Source organism: Trematomus bernacchii, unplaced genomic scaffold (genome assembly GCF_902827165.1).
Source record: "Trematomus bernacchii unplaced genomic scaffold, fTreBer1.1, whole genome shotgun sequence".
Classification (NCBI taxonomy): domain Eukaryota; kingdom Metazoa; phylum Chordata; class Actinopteri; order Perciformes; family Nototheniidae; genus Trematomus; species Trematomus bernacchii.
In genome coordinates this window covers 449692-471780 of record NW_022987622.1, presented here as the reverse complement: position 1 = coordinate 471780, position 22089 = coordinate 449692, and the positions used below count along the sequence as shown (strand labels likewise).

The window sequence follows — 22089 nt, the reverse complement described above, 5'->3', positions numbered from 1 at the left end:
CACTCAAAAAGCAGAATAGGGCCTCTTTAAAGTGTGCAGGAGGCTGTGCAGGATCTTCTTCTTCTCTCTCAGATGTTCTCCTGGTTTCACAACACACGTTAACCCTCATCATCATCAACATGCAGCTTGATGTCCACTCGCGATGATTCAGACATTCTGTCCAGATCATTTCAGGCTTCTTCACTTCCTGTTTGCATGGTTTTCTTTTCCTCCTTGCCCACTGCACACTTCACTTCCTCCTTCCTCCCTCCTTCACTGCCTCGTCTCTGCTTTAATCCTGGATGAAGCTCTGCAGGGTTTCCCTCCTCTCCATCATACAGTCCGTCTGCCATCGTTATCCAGAGGAGACGCTACAGGCCGCACGGAGACGCTCGTGTGGACGCTTGTTCGCTCGATAGCAGACCTGAGGACCGCCATTGATCAGGATCTGAGGGGAAGGAGAGAGGAAGAGGAGAGGAAGAGGAGGAGGAGAGATTAGAGCAGGATGTGACACACACACACTTGTGCATCGTTACCGTTTTGATGAGCTGGCAGTGTGTGTGTGTGTGTGTGTGTGTGTGTGTGTGTGTGTGTGTGTGTGTGTGTGTGTGTGTGTGTGTGTGTGTGTGTGTGTGTGTGTGTGTGTGTGTGTGTGTGTGTGTGTGTGTGTGTGTGTGTGTGTGTGTGTGTGTGTGTGTGTGTGTGTGTGTGTGTGTGTGTGTGTGTGTGTGTGTGTGTGTGTGTTGGGGCTTTGCATTGGCAACTGCGACTGCACATCTGGCTGCTCATTAAGACCCAGAGTGAGGGAGAAGTGTGCAGAAAAAAAATATTGGAAGAGGGAGTGATAAGATAAGAAGTACTTTTTACACCTGAACATCAGCAGGAGAGGACTCTTTAAAGTAGAGACACTACATACTGATATACACCTGAACATCAGCAGGAGAGGACTCTTTAAAGTAGAGACACTACATACTGATATACACCTGAACATCAGCAGGAGAGGACTCTTTAAAGTAGAGACACTACATACTGATATACACCTGAACATCAGCAGGAGAGGACTCTTTAAAGTAGAGACACTAAATACTGATATACTCCTGAACATCAGCAGGAGAGGACTCTTTAAAGTAGAGACACTACATACTGATATACACCTGAACATCAGCAGGAGAGGACTCTTTAAAGTAGAGACACTACATACTGATATACACCTGAACATCAGCAGGAGAGGACTCTTTAAAGTAGAGACACTAAATACTGATATACTCCTGAACATCAGCAGGAGAGGACTCTTTAAAGTAGAGACACTACATACTGATATACACCTGAACATCAGCAGGAGAGGACTCTTTAAAGTAGAGACACTACATACTGATATACACCTGAACATCAGCAGGAGAGGACTCTTTAAAGTAGAGACACTACATACTGATATGAACCGGAAACATGACCATATTAGGGCCATATATGACTAAACATTGTTTTTTACACATGGGAAATAAGGGTTTATATATCCTGTCTGTTTCGAGCTAAATTAAAAACATGAATGCTCCTTGACGTTCACTTCGAGAAGACTTTACTCCCCCCTCTTTCTCTATTTCAGTACTTCTTCAGTACATAGATAAAGATATTAGCACACAGATATATATATATATAGACGATAGATACAAACAAGGGATCTGAGATAAAAGATTAACGAGATAGCAGATTTTTTAATATAATCTCCCCTCCGTCAAAGGGAAGTGTTTCATCTCACCTCCTTTCTTCTCCTGCTCTCTTGGTGGATGATTTCCCGCCTCATGAATCAGACAGCGTTAACAATCCTCATAAACATAAAGGACATTCAAATGAACTCCAGTTGTCAGTCTGCATATTATTTTATGATGATGCAGAATGCAAAACACACCGTTTGCCGTGAGAGGAACAACACTGTTTGACAAAGTGTTGATCTACGACAGGTGGACCGCCGCTTTCTCCTGAATATTAATATGTGTTTTCCACTTTCATTTCATTTGTGGAGACGGTGTGGAAGAAGTGTCCCTAATGGGCAGTAAAGGGCAGACTGTGTCTAAATAAGATGTGAGTCAGGAAACTTTCCGCTGCCCTCTGAGTGTCCTCCGCTGCCTCAGACCGATCCTGTTTCCAGACGTCTCTCGGGGCATTTTGGGCTATTTTCAACAGCCCCAGACTAAATAGATAGCACGACACGCTATCAGTTCCTCGACTCAGTTTGGGCTCGACAGGTGGGAGGCTTTTAGGAGGAGAACTTTTGGAGAGACATATGCTGCCGCTGCTGGACCCAGAGTTGCATTTCTTAATGGACGTTTTACTCAAATTAACCTCATGCAGATTTTCTCTTTCTCACCTGTGGCTCAAAACAGTTTATGTCAAACTCAATTTCATCACGGGCCACATCAGCATTATGGTTGCACTCAAAGGGCCGGTTGTAACTTTTAGACTATCTAAAAATACATATATAAACATTTAATATATATAAAATAATGTATTATATTACATGATTGCCTCTGCATTGGATTATTATCTGATAGGGTAATAACTTCATAAATAACTACGTCTGAAAGCAGAAGTCTAGGGCGAATAATTGCAAGTCTCTTCAGTGAGAATGTCACAAAATGATTTAAAAGAAAAGACAAATTATGGAAAAATCAAAAAAAGGTGACATTTTGAAAAAAAAGTTACATTTAAAAAATAAAATGTCAAATTCTGAGCAAAAAGTCAAATTTGAGATGCACTGTGCTCCATGTATGGGCAACGTGCTTCTGTAACTCGCCATGTAACCGTATAATAAACATATTTTATTCTTTCAGAGCTCTTGTGGGGCCGCATAAAATGAAGTCGCGGGCCGGATTTGGCCCCCGGGCCTTGAGTTTGACACCCCTGATCTATACACACCACACATGGTGCATGTTTCTCCGGCATTTTCTCCCCGTTAATTGTGGGGTCTCTTGGAAGCTTTTCCAGAGTGTGTTGTATGCTACACGGTGGAGCCCCCTGAGAATAGTAATGGGTGATTTTGAGCTATAAAGAATGATTGATTGAATTTGATTTGTAAAGGCTGATTGTAAGAACTCACACTGCTTCCTAACTTCCACATTTCACTGATTCAACTTAAGAAAACGTCCCCTTTGACCCTTTTGAGTTATATGTTCTGTACGGGAGTCGCCTCATGCTCAGGATGTGTGTGACCGAGCTGGTTGGATAAGCATCGGAGGGCACAGAGAGGGAAGAGAGAGGAAGAGAGAGGAAGACCACTCTGCTGTCCGTCTAATGGAGGTGTTATCAGCAGCCTTATCACACCTGCCCACTATCAGACTCACACTGGATTATCCCTGAAGGGCGAATCTGCACGCCTTCAATCATTCACTCTATCACAAGGACCATCTCTGCTGTCAGCCGTGAAGAAGCACAGAGAAAAGGATGGAGATGGGGGGGGGGGGGGGGAGGAGGGGGGAGATAGAGAAGCTATTTCATGGGGAAATGCATGACTGGAAAACGTTGTTCATATGTAAGAGTGCATCGTCAGCGTGGAGCAGAATACAGGATGGAGAGGCCGGAGAAATCAGGTTTAGGGAAGGAAGAGGGAGAGAGAAGGGGCGAGGATGTTAGTCGTGGTTGGTGGAGTGGAAGGTGGAGTGGAAGGTGGAGTGGAAGGTGGAGTGGAAGGTGGAGTGGAAGGTGGAGGGGAAAGTGGAGTGGAAGGTGGAGGGGAAGGGAGATCATTTTTCATTTCCCTCCAAGAGCCGGAGCTGCGTCTCTGAGAGGATTCCTCCAGATTTCATCCTGGGTTTCAAGCCTTCAAGTGCCAGCAGAGGCCAGATGGCAACTAATAACAGACGCCAGATCAGTTTGGGAGGAGTGGGAGGAAAGGGGTGAGGATGAAGGAGGAAGAGTGGGAGGTGGAGGATGAGGAAAGGGGTCCATATTTCCATTCTATTTTATTCTATTTCTATGTAGATTCTGCTGTATTTCACTATATTCTTTATTATTTTTAATATTTTTTTATGTTATCATGGTTTTCTTAAAATACCTCAATCTACCTGGTTATAAAACTGACTCTGAGGAGGAGGAAGATGAGGAGGATGAAGGAGGAGGAAGGTATTTTCTGCAGATTCTTTGAGGTATTCCTATCAGTGCTTGGCGTTTGCCTCGTGTTTGTTTCTCCGCTGGATCGTTTCTCCTCCTCTCTGGGTCTGAAGCAGGGTCCCTCCTCCTCCTCCTCGGGGGGTGGGGGTGGAAACGCCAGCCAACAAGCTGCTGGTTGTTTTTGGGCTTTCCAAAAAAGAAACCATAAGTTGTGTTTCTTCTAAACATGTCAAGCTGCACTAACAGACCGTTTAAAAGAGTCATTTTGTGATTAATTAACAATTTGCAACTGATATATATCAATATTCCAATGACTTGTAGATAGACTATTCTGCACAATTTATATTATATTCTATTTACTTGCACTGTTGTATCTGTGTTATTGTGTTGCTCTGCTGGAGGAGCCATTGTCATAACTACACTGTAGCTCACATGACACTGGAAGCCGTGAACCTGAACGCTGATGAAGAGTTCTGTTATGAAAGAGTCTTCAAGCTGTTTGTGAAGCCTTATCAATGTCCTTTATTACCCGTTTTATGCTATTCTTATACCTGCGTACACCAACTTCTCTACACAATATAAGACAGTCCCTCCCTCCCTCCTCCTTTTGCATCTCACCCCGGCTGCAGAGCTGACATCATGCCTGTGTGTTTGTGAAGGGGAGACAATGACAGTCATGTTGAGATGAGCTGTTTCTGCAGAGGGAGCGCCACGGGTCGGCGTGAGAGAGCAGCAGGAGGGATGTGTTCTGCTTCTGGGATTATTCACTGAGGGCCTGTAGTCTACACTTCACTGTAACTAAACGTGTGAACAGAATAAACACAGATACAGGGGATTACATAGTATGATAGCATGCAGCCTATTGCAGCTGCTCCTGATGGATTTGAACTATTTCCAACTTTCTTATATGATCTTACTTGTTTTAGTTTTGTTGTTTGAAGTGAGTTATTTAGCTGTGCCGTCTCTTGTGGAGAGATGTTGTTGCTGTTAAGTTGCCACTGTTGTTCAGCAACCCCCTTGTTTACACCGAGGACAGCTAATCACGCTAAAGCCGGCTAGCAGGAAAAGATGATGTATTGTTATGACCGGCTCGTAGGCCACGACGGAAAGAGAGCGAGACGTTCGAGACAACATTTATTGTGGCCACACCAAAAACAACACAAATGATGAGAGGATGGGTGAGGGCAAAGGATCCCGGCGAGAGTTTCCCCACAGCAGTCTTGGAGAGAGTGGTGAAGGCCCTGTGACTCCGAGCAGCTGGGCTTCAGTAGAAACCTGGGACTCCGGCCAGGTGTCCCCAGTCATGCTGATTGGCCTCCTCAGCTCCACCCCCATCACAGGACCTGCAACACACACTACATGTCACTTGTTAGACGCTTTTATCCAAAGCGACTTACATACTCAATACTGTGGACAATCCCCACAGGAGCAATTTGGGGTGAAGTGTCTCAGGGACACAACGACATGCTGACTGCAGTGGGGTTTGAACCTGTGACCCCCTGCTCCGAACACCAACGCACAACACACTGCACCACACGCCTCCCACACCTGCACACTAACGGCCACGGGCTCTGGTACTGTAGTATGTCAAATCTGTGACAGTTTAACCTGTTAAGCCTGAGAGACCCCGGTACCGGGGTACTGCCGCAACATCTTGCAGGAAACAGTGTCTGAGGGCATGTTCATTTAATAAACTATGAATGTTTTATATCCATGTAACGGGAAGAAACTCATCTAACTGATCTTTTTTTTTTTTTTTTTCAACAGAAAACCCACAATGCTAACACTGAGCCTCTGAATTAGCAACGAGCGAAAAATGCTAACAGATTACTGCACCGAAAATCACTCACAAAACCTTATTATTTATATTTTCACCACATCCAGCACATCGATTCACATCGTGAGGTGACACAGAATCTATTGACACCGACATTACCACTGAATTATACGTATTCGCGATGTTATAAGCAAAAACGCACATCAAAACAGGTGACGCTAGGTAGCTAAAAATGCTAACATTTTTACCTTGGCTCTGTAGTCTCTCCAAAGTGGTCTTCAATGGCATTAAAACGATAAAAACGCTGCTGAAGTTAATCCATAGGTTAATCTCATGTGTCTGTGTCCCTTTGAAATGATTTCTGATAATCCATAAGCATTAAAACTGCTTTTCCGTTTCCAAATGTCAAAGCTAGAGATAGGTTCACTCTGATTGAAAATTACATGCGCGAAGCCCCCACATCTTCTCTTCACAACGTGTGTGTGTGTGGGGACTCCCCCTTCGATTCTATTGGCTCTAACGGTCAGAAAGAGGTGTCAACCATCAAAATCGACCAAGGGGGGCCAGAGATATGGAAAATCCACCCAAATGACCCCAGAAGTGGTTTCTTTTTGCTAAATCTCTCTAAAAAGGTCAAATGTCACTTGTTTTGCATCAATCTTGATACAGGGTACCTATTATATGTTGTACTTTGGATTCCTAAAGGTTTTAGTCTACTAACCCATCATCCAAGGGTGGTTTTCACTATAAGTAAAAAATAGTTTTTGGACGGACACTATAATTTACAGTTTTTTACTATGTAAAATCTGAATTTTCTTTAAAATAAAAAACATCTATATTGATTCTGACTTTTCTACATCCAACTCACAGGTTTATCATTACTTTGAGAAAAAAGATTATTAATTTAACCCTTTTAGAAGGGAAGATATGGTCATTTGTTCTGGGAATGTCATTTTCGAGCCTGAGACCTGAAAAACAGGCTCAGGGCTTAACAGGTTAAGACTTTGCAAAGTAACACCTCGATCTCAGCTCCTCTCTCCAGTGTCTTCCCTAACTCATACAGAATCTAGACGGTTATTCGGGAACACACACACACAATATTCCAGCAGGTTAATGTGATGTTTGTTTCCCCCTCAGGTGTCAGACCGCTGTGTCGTGGCTCTGGTTCCCAAACAGACGTCCTCCTACAACATCCCCTCCTCCGCCAGCATCTCTCGCTCCTCCATCAGCAGATACGGTGAGTCCCAATGCTCCTTTCATTACGCAACTTTTAATGCACATTTTGAGGTGTTGCATTACAAATGGCATCATTAAAGGCAAGGCAAGTTTATTTATACAGCACTTTTCAACACAAGGCAATTCAAAGTGCTTTACAAAGATGAAAGACATTAAGAGCATTAAGAAACATCAAAAAGCAAACATAATAAAACATGAATAAAAGTTACAGAGCAGTGTGAGATGTGAATAGTTCAATTAAGAAAAGTCTTCAGCCTGGATTTAAAAGTAGTCAGAGTTGCAGCGGACCTGCAGGTTTCTGGGAGTTTGTTCCAGATGTTTAACAATACCCCTCACCAAGTTCTCTCATTCCTCGACCCCTAGTCTTCCTGTGAAATTATCGTTTTTCGAACCTTTTTATATTCCTTTCATCCTTCTCTTTCAATCATGTTGAATCCCCAGACAACACATGTCCCTGTTTTACTGTTACCTGAACCCATCTTTGACCTTTAAAACACTTTTCTTTTCAATTCCCAGAATTAGGATATTTAAAAGGTTGATTTTGGTTTTGCGTTTTTTGGAATAAATTGCTAATTGGATTACAAAAATGCCTTTGCAGAATAAAATCTGACGTACCGAACATCCTCCGTCACACTTTTCTGGAAAGCATAATACAAATGCAATCTGACGTGACGTAACAACTGCTCTTATTCAAGCTTTCTTGGCTCCAAACCAGTTGATAAATCGCCTAATTCACATTTTACAAGACATTCAAATGGACCCACCGGTTCTGATTAGAGTGTTGCATTAGAAAAACCTAAAACGGCACCAAAAGGGTAGAAGGCAGACGGAAATGCTTTTGCGTGCAAAATGTCGACATAAATCACATTTTACTCGTCTGTTTGTGCAAATGCTCGCCTACTTTTCTGGAGATAAAACGATGCTATGGGCTGAGTCAGAACAACTGAAGCTGCTTCAGAGCTCTCTTCATGTTTCTCCTCTGCTCTATGTAATGAAGGATTACAGCCACATGTAGCCTATAGAGCCAACTTCTGATTAAAACTCCTCTGGATCGGAGTTGTGTTCCCTCCAAACCCGTGCATGATTAGATTTTGAAATGCAATTAAATGGAAACACAGCAATTGATTAGCATACACGAGGCGATTATGGGTGTATTTGCAGGCTTATTAATCAACAGCTAATCCCATGCAAATGTATTCATGTTGCCTCAGAGACAGAAATGTTTTATATATTGGTTGTTTCAGTGATGAACAAAGCCAAATCCCTGAAGCCGCGCTCAGCTCTGTTTCTGCACACGCTTTCTTCGCATCCTTTTTCTCTCTCCAACTGTGTGCGCTGCATTCTGCTTTTCAGCTCGGATCCAAAACTCTGCTGGATGGAAGAATAATGGAAAGAGTAGAGAGGGAGAGAAATATCTATTGTTTGATTTTAGAGGCGTCACATTACTGTTATAGTGATGCATCATTGGGCTACTAGTGCTGGAAAAAATGCTGCTCCAAAAACAAGTCGAAAATAATGAAAAGGAGGTGTTTTCACTTGAAATGAGTACAAAATCTGCCAATAGAACAAGTGAAAGTTTGCTTGGTAAGATGTCTTGAAATAAGAAGGGATGTTTAGATAAATCAGATCTTGTAATTAGCTGGAGATTTCACCAGAATCAGGAGATGTTGTGTTATAATATAAGCCGTGAATGCTCAAAGGTTTCTGTTTTCTGATGTTAGTTGGTGATTTTATAAGAAATATGTAAAAAAATATGTGTTTCATCTGAGATACAACTCAGAATAAGATTGTTTGACTTAATAAGATGATGCATTGTCTAAAAACAAGACCTGATATCTCACTGCAGTGTTACTTCGGATGTTATTATGTCTTATATCAGGAGTAAAGACATATTCTGACTAGATCCGAGACAAATATACTTATTTATTTCGAGTTTTTGATACTGTACTGTACATGCAGCTACGTACATGCAAACACACACACACACACACACACACACACACACACACACACACACCTCAGATGTGCTTGTATTTTGTGCTAAATGTGGTCTTATGCCAGACACACACACACACACACACACACACACACACACACACACACACACACACACACACACACACCTCAGATGTGCTTGTATTTTGTGCTAAATGTGGTCTTATGCCAGACACACACACACACACACACACACACAGCGGCAGGCGGCTTGTGAAGGCAAATGATTCTGTGTGAATGGTACTTCACACAAACAGAAAAAGATAAGTGAGCATGTCCAATTATCAGGATTAGTGATAGGAAGTGAGCGCTGCCTTCAAACTGTCTAGCAGCCAGAAAAAGAGCTAACGGCGTCCTCTTGCCTCAAAGCAATTATATCCAGAAATTGATACCTGTGGACACTGTGTGTGTGTGTGTGTGTGTGTGTGTGTGTGTGTGTGTGTGTGTGTGTGTGTGTGTGTGTGTGTGTGTGTGGTGTGTGTGTGTGTGTGTGTGTGTGTGTGTGTGTGTGTGTGTGTGTGTGTGTGTGTGTGTGTGTGTGTGTGTGTGTGTGTGTGTGTGTGTGTGTGTGTGTGTGTGATAATGCACTCATAACACCTGAGTCCATCTTGTGAATGAGCCAGATTTAGCCGTTATTGCACATTTTCATCTGCAGTCTCTGGTGGCTTTAAAGAGGCCCAATTATACTTTTGGGGTTTTCCCTCTCTGTACAGAATATGTTATCGTTTGTGTGCATGTAAATGGTCTGCAAAGACTGAAATCCCTGTGTTCCCTCAGGGGGAGGTTCTCCCTCTGCATGGGGTACTTTGTTGTTTAATAGTTTTTCTGCATTTTGTTGATTATACTTACTTCTACTTTGGTAACATTTCCAATTCAGGACTTTAACTTGTAACAGAGTATTATTTAGAGTACTTCTGATCTACTTTCACTTCAGTAAAGGCTCTGAATACTTCCTCCACCTCGGGCTGCAGGTTAATCTCAGAGCGAGGGGAGGTAGGAAAAGGCAGGAGGAAAGGAAGGGAAGAGGAAATATACGGGCAGTAAAAAGCAGTGACTGGATTACGATGGGATTTGGGAGCTGAACCGAGCTCAGCACATAAGCCCCTCCTCCAGAGGCGCAGGTCGTCTCATCTGAAAGGTGTGCAGGGTCTGTTCGGCAGCGAGAGGCTTTGTTGCTCGCCTCGTTCTTTGAAGCCGGGTCGGAGACGGATCCTCGTTCAGATCCTCGCTCAGATCCTCGCTCAGATCCTCGTTCAGATCCTCGTTCAGATCCTCGTTCAGATCCTCGTTCAGATCCTCGCTGCTGGGAGAAGACGGAGGATAATTAGAGACTCGTTCAGACTGAGTGAAGAGAAGCAGGATGTGTGATGCTCAACACATCTTCTGATCATAGATGGCAAAAGTACACACATCCTTTCCTCAAGTAGAAGTACAGATACTCGTGTTTATAAATACTCTGGTGAAAGTAGAAGTACTGACTAAACTTCTTTACTCAAGTAAAAGTAAAGAGGGCTTTGAAATGTAACTTAAAGTGGACCTATCATGCTATATTTTAATAATATAGTGTAGGACCATACCTATATAAGGCATATTTATACTTTTTTTTCTTCAAAATACCAAACAGATCATGCATTTTAGCCATGCCTCATTTTGCTCAATTTGACATTTTTTAGCTCTGTTTTAGCAAGGGCAGATTCAGTGAGAACAGCACCATCTACAGGCCTGGCATATGTACTACAGCGTCTCCAGCGCTTTCGAACGGCAATGGCCGTGGCTGTCTCCTCCTGATTGGTGGAGTTGGCCCAATAGCCGTAGCGCCACAGTCCTGACGTCAGGACAGTGTTCAAATCTGGATCAGTTTTTATCAGATCCGTTGCAGCCCCTTTTTTAGAGATTTGGGTATGGAGGAAAATAGAGAGGGTTGTGTTTTCTGACACTTGGTGAGTTCCCTGGAACACCGGGGACACATATTCATGTATACAAGACGTACAAAAGTGCATTTTGCATGATAGGTCCCCTTTAAGTAGAAAGTACCCATAACTAGCAGCTGTTTTAAAGAGTACCTGACCTCCCTTTATATTAATAGAACAATAATGTCATTGTTAGCTAATGAATGTTTCCATGCTGAACAACGGCAACATGACAACGTTTTCATTGGTCCCTCTTCTTTAGAGAAGACCAGGAAATGATGGATACACGGATCGTGTTCAAATCAATAGGCACGCAATGACTCTAAATAATAATGATCACGCCACCAAACACACATTCAAACTAAAGGAACCAGCCTGTTTGGAAAATGAGAGAAGTAGAAAGTACAGGTATTTGTGTTCAAAATGTAAGAAGTAAAAGTAAAAAGTCATAAAATAAGTAGTGGAGTAAAGTACTGATACCAGAAACATGTACTTAAGTACAGAAACACAGTATTTGTACTCCACTACTTCCCACCTCTGCTTCTTCTGATGCATTGATTAAAATGTGAGAGGGACGTGTTCATCATGTGGCGGGAAGAAGAGACAATTATGAGTGTTTTGAGAGTGAGGAGGGGATACAGAGAGGGGGGGGGTGAATGAGTGGAAATATTATTCATGACAGAGGGAGAAATGGAGAATAACTATGAAGCATTTAGTAAAAAAGCTCTGTCCTGCAGGTTGTATTTAAAAGATAAATGGCTGGATATTTCTCGTGTGTCATGCAGAGGGTCACTGGTAATCAATGCAATCCCCTCCCTTTCATTACTTCTATGAAATTACACACAAATGCAATTTCCTTTACAGTGGGAGGGGGAAGATGTTGTGTCTGCTGAGGCTGATTAAATGAATAACTGGACTGTCGAAATTCTGGATAACTTTAAAAGAAGATGGAATTGGAGGATGAAGCCCTCTTTAATTGTCACACGAAATGAGTGTGCGTGTGTGTGTGTGTGTGTGTGTGTGTGTGTGTGTGTGTGTGTGTGTGTGTGTGTGTGTGTGTGTGTGTGTGTGTGTGTGTGTGTGTGTGTGTGTGTGCGTGTGCGTGTACAAAATGCTGATCTTTTTCTGACTCTCTTTGTGTTTTTATGGACATTTTGTGTCTCTTGGCAGCCATTTTGTGTCTTGTACTCTTTTGAAGTCATATTGTAGTCGCTTAATGTGTTTTTGAGGGTTTTTCGTGTCTCTTATTAATGATGAATTCTCCTCCTCTCTCCCGGACAGACTCGTCTTTCCGGTACACGGGGAGTCCGGACAGCCTGCGCTCTCGGGCCCCGATGATCACGCCGGACCTGGAGAGCGGGGTGAAGGTCTGGCATCTGGTGAAGAACCACGAGCACGGAGACCAGAAGGAGGGAGAACGCGGCAGCAAGATGGTGTCCGAGATATATCTGACCCGGCTGCTAGCCACCAAGGTACAACATCTGACAAGCATGATTCCAATTCAAAGGTTTTATTGTCATTTGCACACAAGCTACAGTGTAGAAATGGCAATGAAATTCTTCTGACCTGAGCTCCTCCAACAATGCAACGTATATCATTGAATACAAAAATAGTGCAAGAAGTCTATATACTGTACATGTAAATAAAAGCACACAACGAACAAACACTGAAATAAAACGACAAAAAGGCAGAGTTAATCAATCAATGAACATTAGTACATGCTTATTCATCCTTAGTTTTTAAAGATTCAACATTCAAAGCTTTTTTTTCATATGCATAAAAGTTACAGCGTCGGATCAGAGTAAGAATATTTAATTTGTTCTGAGGGGAAATAAGGTTTGGTGACAGTTGCTCCATTTTAGGAAGAGAAAAATGAAAAATAAATGTTTTTATAAACATAAGAACTTATAGAAAAAATTGACAATAAGAGAATAAAAAATGTAAATATGTATATGCACATTGTACTACAATATATAACAACAATAAATATGTTAAAATGTCTTAAATTACAATGCAAACAGTGCTGTATAAGTATGAATAAAGATACTAATGTATATGTATGTATATGTAATCGGTCCCACAGCGGGGGGACTTCAATTATTACACCAAAGAAACACAGTGCACAAAAATAAATACTGACATATCAATGAAGAGGCAAACACACGTTAATAATGTCATAAACAAGTCTATTTAGTATACATCCAACGTAGAAAACATAAGTAGAATCTCAAACCTTTTACGCTGCGATGGACAGTCTCGCACTAATGTACATTTTTCAAAGATATCGACTGTTATTTTGTATATATTGATTGTTGTGCTTGGATTTATGTCTTAATGTGTGCATATGTACTGTATACATGTGTCTGTTGATTGTGTATATATAGGTATATACATATTTTGTTTTTGTATTCTGGATTGTGGGAAGCAGTATTTCGATCTCTCTGTCTGTACACACAATAAAGTTGACTTTGACTTTGAAAAGACAGTGAACAAATAGACTTTTATAAATTGCAAAAGAGAGTGTTATTACACAGCAGTTGAATAACCTTCATCTCTCCTCCTCCTCTTCTTCAGGGCACGCTGCAGAAGTTCGTGGACGACCTGTTCGAGACGTTGTTCAGCACCGTGCACCGAGGCTCCTCTCTTCCTCTCGCCATCAAATACATGTTCGACTTCCTGGACGAGCAGGCGGACAAACACGGCATCCACGACCAGGACGTGCGGCACACGTGGAAAAGCAACTGGTGAGCTGCTTTTAAAAAACTCAGGAAACCAAGATATTAAGAAAAGATCAACCTTTATTAATCCCCGTGTTGTTTAACAGCAACAGGGTGAGAATGAACAGCACAGATTAGAGATTGATAAAGCTCATGACTCTTCCTCTTCCTCCTCCAGCCTTCCTCTGCGCTTCTGGGTGAACGTGATAAAGAACCCTCAGTTTGTGTTCGACATCCATAAGAGCAGCATCACGGACGCCTGTCTGTCGGTCGTCGCTCAGACCTTCATGGACTCCTGCTCCACGTCGGAGCACCGGCTGGGGAAGGACTCTCCGTCCAACAAGCTGCTCTACGCTAAAGACATCCCCAACTACAAGAGCTGGGTGGAGAGGTAGGAGCCATCACATGCTGCTGGAGAGTAGTGGAGTACAAATACTTCCTTACTGTACTTAAGTACATGTTTCTGGTATCAGTACTTTACTCCACTACTTATCTTTCTGACCACTTTTTACTTTGACTTCTTACATTTTGAACACAAATACCTGTACTTTCTACTTCTTACATGTTGAACCCAAATACCTGTACTTTCTACTTCTTACATGTTGAACACAAATACCTGTACTTTCTACTTCTTACATTTTGAACACAAATACCTGTACTTTCTACTTCTTACATGTTGAACACAAATACCTGTACTTTCTACTTCTTACATTTTGAACACAAATACCTGTACTTTCTACTTCTTACATGTTGAACACAAATACCTGTACTTTCTACTTCTTACATGTTGAACACAAATACCTGTACTTTCTACTTCTTACATGTTGAACACAAATACCTGTACTTTCTACTTCTTACATGTTGAACACAAATACCTGTACTTTCTACTTCTTACATTTTGAACACAAATACCTGTACTTTCTACTTCTTACATGTTGAACACAAATACCTGTACTTTCTACTTCTTACATTTTGAACACAAATACCTGTACTTTCTACTTCTTACATGTTGAACACAAATACCTGTACTTTCTACTTCTTACATGTTGAACACAAATACCTGTACTTTCTACTTCTCCTTTAGTTTGAATGTGTGTTTGGTGGCGTGATCATTATTATTTAGAGTCATTGCGTGCCTATTGATTTGAACACGATCCGTGTATCCATCATTTCCTGGTCTTCTCTAAAGAAGAGGGACCAATGAAAACGTTGTCATGTTGCCGTTGTTCAGCATGGAAACATTCATTAGCTAACAATGACATTATTGTTCTATTAATATAAAGGGAGGTCAGGTACTCTTTAAAACAGCTGCTAGTTATGGGTACTTTTTACTGAAGTACATTTCAAAGCCCTCTTTACTTTTACTTGAGTAAAGAAGTTTAGTCAGTACTTCTACTTTCACCAGAGTATTTTTAAACACGAATATCTGTACTTCTACTTGAGTAAAGGATGTGTGTACTTTTGCCATCTCTGCCTCTTAACGTGGGCGTCACTTTTGTTCTCAAAGTGTACAATTAATTGTGCACGCTATTTTCAGAACATTTTTAACAAGTTATCCTGATGCAAAGTGCTGGGTAAAAAACTGGCCATTTCCACAAGTGGTGTAGACATGTCTCCAGTGTCCCCAGTATACATGTTGCCGTCATGTTAGCAGACAGTTATTGTTCCTGAAGGTGGTATGATGCTTTAGAAAGCTGTCTCTATAACAAGGTGTCTCCTGTGTTTCTCCGTCAGGTACTACGCTGACATCAGCCGTCTGCCGGCCATCAGCGATCAGGACATGAACGCCTACCTGGCGGAGCAGGCCAGGCTTCACTCCAACGAGTTCAACATGCTCAGCGCGCTCAACGAGATCTACTCCTACATCAGCAAGTACAGCGAGGAGGTGAGCAACACATGTACTCGCACAGAACAAGTGTCTTTATGATGCATTCTGCAGGAAATACTGAGGTCTGTGTCCTTACAAGAGAAGGTTTGGACCGAAAGTTCTGCTGTGTATTTAAAAGAAAAAGAGAAACTTCAATCCCCTTAAAGACTGCAGCTGACTAACTGAATCTCACACACCTATTCTGATAGAGAGAAAGAAACTTAGAGCTGTAATTTAACTATTCATTTTTAATTTAGAGCGAGCTCTGGCAGGACGAGTGGTGCATTCAGGTGCTTCTGGGATGGCCCCATTTCCCAAGTTAGAAAGTCATTCTTCCAGCGGTTAACGGTGTGTTCATGAGCTCTAAGTTGTAATGTGGAAACAACTTGAATGCTATGATGAAGACTTGTTTATCTAATCCAGTTTTTGCACAAAGAGCACAGAAGACGGATCAGACGGACTTTCCGCTGACTTTCCGAGATGTTGTTTCATTTACGGGGTGTTACGTCTCAAAGTGAATTCATCAATAATGGCCTTTTTTTGCAATGTGGTGAATCCGCCCCATGGTTGACATCCGTTCCAAAATCAGACGCTAATCACGGGCAGATTGCAGAAAAGTTGTGCTCCAGAAATGTACTGTGCCTCCTCTGTGTTTCGCACGCAGCGCGCAGAGGTTAGCGAGGTCAGATCAGAGTCTTCAGCAGACTTCCCTGAGGTGAGCGTTAACAAGGCGGCGTCTGATCTGCAGCAGAAAGTGATGTCTACAAGCTCCCAGCATGCTCTCTGCTGAGCGGAAACACACACACACACTGTCAGATCACAGGAAGAAGGAAGAAGGAGGGAGGAGGAAGAGAGTGCATTTATGGAGACGTGGTGCCTCTAATGTCAGCTGATCCTCTGGGAGGCATTAGTCTGACCTTTGTGTTGCTCTCCTTTTTATTTCCTCGCTCTCTACTTCCTGTACCTTCCTCCTCTTTTCAAGCCATTATCCAGTCAGCCTCCCCTTTGCTCTCCATGAATCTCACACTCTGCTGCCTCAGCTGTCTGATGCAAACTCTTCCTCGTGTAGCAGAACACATTTACTCCACACATGCAGCCCATCAGTCCCAAAGACCGTGCGTTAAAAACCTCATATTTACGGCTCTGCACAAAGGGGCCGAGCTGCGGATACTTAAATGGATTTGGGGAGAGATGCACCTGCATACAGCGCTGCAGATTAATAATACATTGCTGCGATGAAGAGGAGGATGAGGAGGAGGAGGAGGAAGCGCTGTAGCTGCCAGCCTTTAAGAGCACTTAAGCAGACGAGAGGCAGAAGGGAGGCTCTGCTGCACACAAAGAGCTGCCGGGAAACTGAAACACCAACAAAGAAAACCTCAGGAAAAATATTAGATGTGTTTCTAATCGACTGAAGGGCACAAAGAAATGACAAATAAAATAGTTAAAAGCACAAAGAATGGCTCATTAAATGCAGATATTTGACCAATATTATAAATTGCTGAGCCTCATGGTGAGCTTGGTGAATGAAAGGAGACTCACCGTGCGCTGCAGAATAACTGAGGACTGAACAGAAAACCTGAAGGACACCAAAACGTCCAATAAAACTGTTAAAAGGCATGAAAAACGGCTCGTTAAATGCCTGTAAAACTGACATTATATATATTATGCATGATTTATAAATTGCTGAGCCTCATAGTGACCTTGCGTATGAACACAGAGCACTTGAACGAGTGGAGGAAAATGACTTTAGATTAATCCAAAGTGCTTCTCCTAGGGAATAAATGGCGCATTGTGGGCGACGGTTTTTACCCTGTGTTCATTTATTATTTATCCATTACCTCAGAATAATTGAAAGTACACATTGTGTAAGAGAGGTCAATTAATGATGTTTAGTTAGTTTGTAAAGTGTCTTTGAGCACTAGGAAGAGAGCTGTATAAAAATCATGCAATATTTGTATTACTTCAGATAGTATTTAGATAGTTTGCTTCAGTAGAAGTATGAATACTACACTGTACCAATACTCTGGTACAAGTCCTGTAATTAAGAGTAAGTGTAATGAGAATGACCTTCCTCAAAGTACAAGACTTGAGTAAATGTACTCAGTTACTTTCCACCGCTGCATATATCCATATCAAAGGATGTTGTCATATTTAATATGGAAGGCTGTACACGTGTGAAACTGTCAGAGATGACAGGCGAGACACACAGATTCTGTCTCATCCTTTTCAACTCGACTTGACAAACGCCGCGTTTACACGATGGCGTCTCGGAAAGATAAAACGAGGAAGGATTAAACACAAATGTTGCTCCGTGTTGTCGAAGACAGAGACCCTGATGTAACAATGTTCCTCTCTTTCATGTGATGGCTCTGACAAAGACAATGGGCTGTTTTTGTAGTCCCTTAAAGTCTCTTTGTGGTCATTGTGAGCGTCTCCCTGGTTGGTACTTGTCTCTCCAAGCCACATTTTGTAGGTGAAGTCCAGGGAAGGGCACTTTGGGCCCCTCGGTTGCAAGGTGCATCGACCTCATGTATTTTGCTTGAATTTTTACGCTATTTTTCTGTCCCCCACAGATCACGGCGGCGCTGGAGCAGGACGAGCAGGCGAGGAAGCAGAAGTTGGCCTACAAGCTGGAGCAGCTGATCGCCGCCATGTCTCAGGAGAGCTGAGGACCCCCAACACACTCCACATCCACACTCATATTATTTCCTCCTCACACGGATCCGCTCAGGGCCACAGACTGAGAAACAGAAACCCTGCAGCTGGAGGACCGTCAGCAGAGAACATGGCCCCTATTTATTTTATTTTTCTCAAAGAATATTCCTGTGTGTGTGCGTGTGTGTGTGTGTGTGTGTGCGTGTGTGTCTGTCTGTGTGTGTGTGTCTGTGTGTGGGGAGGACTAGATGAATCCTCCAGTGTGAACCGGAGGAGCAGATCTCGCGTCGCATCCAGATTTTTATTTTTGTACTTGTACATTTGAATATTATCAGTTGCAGTCCCACCCAGGAGGACCCTGTTGTTGTGCAAAGACAAAGAAGACGACATCAGGGTCTCCTCTCACTTTTCCTCGGACTAAACCTCCGCTCTTTATCACGAATCATGAATCCGATCCGATCGTGAAACATGAAGCTCGTCATCTCAGAGTCTCTGGAGGACTTCAGCCGGCATGCACCTGAACAGAGGAGAGGACATATTTAGGAGAATCAATCTGGAGTCCAAGGCTTTCTTTTTTCTTTGGTCATCTGTGTATGTACCGGTTACCAATCAGTGTCTGTGAATGTACAGATGTTTTCTTTTCTGTTTGTCTTTACGTCTATTTGCAAACACAAAGGGGCTCAGTTGAGCTGAGTGAAGTCCATTCGTCAGACCGCTTCCCAAACATTATCCCCAGGTTTAACGCGTTATCAGGGGATTAAACTGGTGTTATTTATTAGTGGTAATCAGCCTTTTTATATTCAGATGGGCTATGAATGTGTACCAACGTTTCCGCAGACTTTCCATGGTGCTGTTTCGACTTAAGGATCTATTTAGTTGACTTCTGATGGTCAGGAAACAATTGTTGTGGTTATTTCTGTACTACGAAAATACAGAACAATTTCCTTTTCTTTGCAATGTTGTGTATCCGCCCCACTGATTGAGATCCGCTCCAAAATGTACTATGTTTTTCCTGAGCCCATGCCACAATCTTCCAACAAATTTCATTTAAATCGGGCTGGTAGTGTTTCTCTAATCCTGCAGAATGCTGTAAATATAACCCAATCATCTTTCATAAAGAGCAAGAAAAACGGGGGAGATGTATGGAACAAAAAGACTTCGTTTGACAAGAGCCCTTATTTACACGCAAACCATTACCTTTTCCTAAAACTAACAACTACTTGTTTAAAAAGTAGTTAACAATCTGACGTCACTGGTTGGCGAAACACAGGCAGCACCGACAACAATACTGTTTTTAAATAATCGGTACACAGTTGGAAACAGAGAGGCTAGCTAGCTAACGTCGTCTAAAAGCTGTCTAGTAATTGATTCACTTTAATCAAGTTAAACAATATTACAACCAGGTGATTTAAATCTTCCTCAGAGTGGGTCGATCACCTCTTCAGTTGATTAGTCATTTTGTATCGATCTGTGGGGCTTTATAGCTCACCATGCTAACGCGCTACCTTCCTAGTGCTGTATTTAACGTGATTAGCATGTAGCTTTAGCCCACAGGAACGTTTGTTTACACACACCGATTGCTCCTATAAGTAGTCTGTGTTTAAAGCAATTAAATGAACTATTTATAAACATCTATGTGGCTGATTATCACTCATTCTGCAGATTTCATCACCTGATAACGTTTAAAAATCTGTGTCATTATCCACACTGAACCACACTTCTCTAGAGCAGAGTGTGTGTGTTCACATAACCACAGACTGTATCTCTTTGGGATCAACTTCCTGTGTATTTGCATGCTATCCAGGGGCCATCTTTGATTTGATCAAGTGCCAACGAGTCCTGCCAGCTCCGGTTGGCCAGCTGAGATGTTCCTCGCACTGACAATAAGATTCAGTTTAAACAAGTGCCAAAAGATCCCGTCGTTTCAAATTGTCCTCTAATGTGTCATGATTCGGTTTATGCTTTACAGAGGGAGCAGAGCTGTCATGTTGGAGCCGGTTAGAGCTTATACAGAACTGGAATACAGTGAGTTTTTTTTTTTTAAAGGTACGAAACATAAGGTGATAAATATAAAAGTGTTTCATGCTGCGTCTGCTGACTTAAACCTAAGAGGCTGACCTGCGAGCTGCATGACAGCAAACTGTAGATTTCGCCGTCTGGACTCGTTTTCTTCCGGGATATATATGTGTCTGCTTGTTGTTTACATCAAGTACTTGAACAATAGGTAGTATTAAAGGTTTGCACAGTGTGTGTTGAGAGCATGACCAACACCAGTAGTGGGTCCAAGGTGCTTCTTCTTTTCTCCGTGGCCTTAGATACCCACCTGATCTTATTAGTCCTCTGATCCGGCAACTCTGCTGAGAAGCGTCTTAGCGAGATAAGGTAGAAAAGGTGAAGAGGGTACGGCGGACATCGCCTCGCTCTGCACTCGGCTCTCCTGAGCTGTTTGAAGAGGAAGTGTTGAGAAAGAGAGAGAAGCCCTTTAGCTCTAGTTTCCTGCTCCGGCTTTGAAGCTGCTCTTTGATCTGAGGCGGTGTGTGTGTGTGTGTGTGTGTGTGTGTGTGTGTGTGTGGTGTGTGTGTGTGTGTGTGTGTGTGTGTGTGTGTGTGTGTGTGTGTGTGTGTGTGTGTGTGTGTGTGTGTGTGTGTGTGTGTGTGTGTGTGTGTGTGTGTGTGTGTGTGTGTGTGTGTGCACAGTGTGATCAGGAGATGGAAAGAAGAAACATCAAACTAACAGGCGAGGAGGCATGTAGGATGAGGTGTAGTTGGACATGCAGTTACTGAGTCCAGCCAGCGGGGGCAGCAGAGGCGAAGAGGAGCTGATATTTGTTCCCTCATCTGAAACAAGCACCTTCTCCCAATTAACACCTAAAGAGTGGTGCGGGGATTTATTTATTTCTAGTGGACCCTGAAGGCAGCATCTCCCTGGTTCCGCTCACTAAAAACCAATGGGATTTCTCCATGTGATTTTGGTTAATGTCAGAAAATAATTTCTGTGGCAAATACACGTTGAGTTCAGCAGGATAATCTCCACATATTAACACCACTTGATGATTTCTGAAGTAAAAAGCTAACATTGGGCTATAAAGGAACTACAGCACGGTCACATGACTTCACGTCACCACCGCTAAGCTAAAGGTGGCTAATGTTGGGCTATAAAGGAACTGCAGTACGGTCACATGACTTCACGTCACCACCGCTAAGCTAAAGGCGGCTAATGTTAGGCTATAAAGGAACTACAGCACGGTCACATGACTTCACGTCACCACCGCTAAGATAAAGGTGGCTAATGTTGGGCTATAAAGGAACTACAGCACGGTCACATGACTTCACGTCTCCACCGCTAAGCTAAAGGCGGCATTTAGACACTTGTTAGCAACCACGTTTTTTAAATCCACCAGTGGGGTATTTACTGACGTATTTCATGTCGTAGAACAAAACGTTAAAATCTCTTCAGCTTGTGTTAACCACAGACCTTATTTCAGGCAACCAGAAACACAATCAGAAAACATTCCTACGAGGGAACAAGAAATGCTGACTCATTTCCAGGATTTTGACTCATTCCCGCACCACTCTATAGACACACCCATACAGTAGGTCTGCAAACACTTAACATGAAGCTTCCTTCTTTTGATTAAGGTGTCTTCCCAAGCTCAGCAAATAGAAATGTATCCTCATACCTCACATTGCTTGTATGGAGTAATGCTTTTTATCATTTTAAACAGGACCTAAATGCCTTTTTCCTTTTTGCAAGGGATGAAACAAATGTACGTTTATTAGTCTTTCCAACTCTCCGCTGTATTCAGATTGTGACAGACGTAATCAGAGGCTCGCAAATTGTTTTTAAAGT

At 42.5% G+C, this 22089-nt stretch overlaps 1 protein-coding gene across 1 annotated transcript in view; it reads left to right on the top strand.

Moving 5' to 3' along the window:
• Positions 1-20798, top strand: part of LOC117484344 (plexin-A2-like) — a gene marked incomplete at its 5' end in the record, with an annotated part of 77886 nt that extends 57088 nt beyond the window's left edge. Inside the window, 6 exon segments of the mRNA XM_034132816.1 lie at positions 6998-7097; positions 12283-12473; positions 13576-13745; positions 13897-14109; positions 15453-15603; positions 18159-20798. Of these exon segments, the coding sequence (XP_033988707.1) occupies positions 6998-7097; positions 12283-12473; positions 13576-13745; positions 13897-14109; positions 15453-15603; positions 18159-18254 (921 nt within the window). The 3' untranslated portion in view covers positions 18255-20798.
• Positions 20799-22089: the final 1291 nt, after the last annotated feature.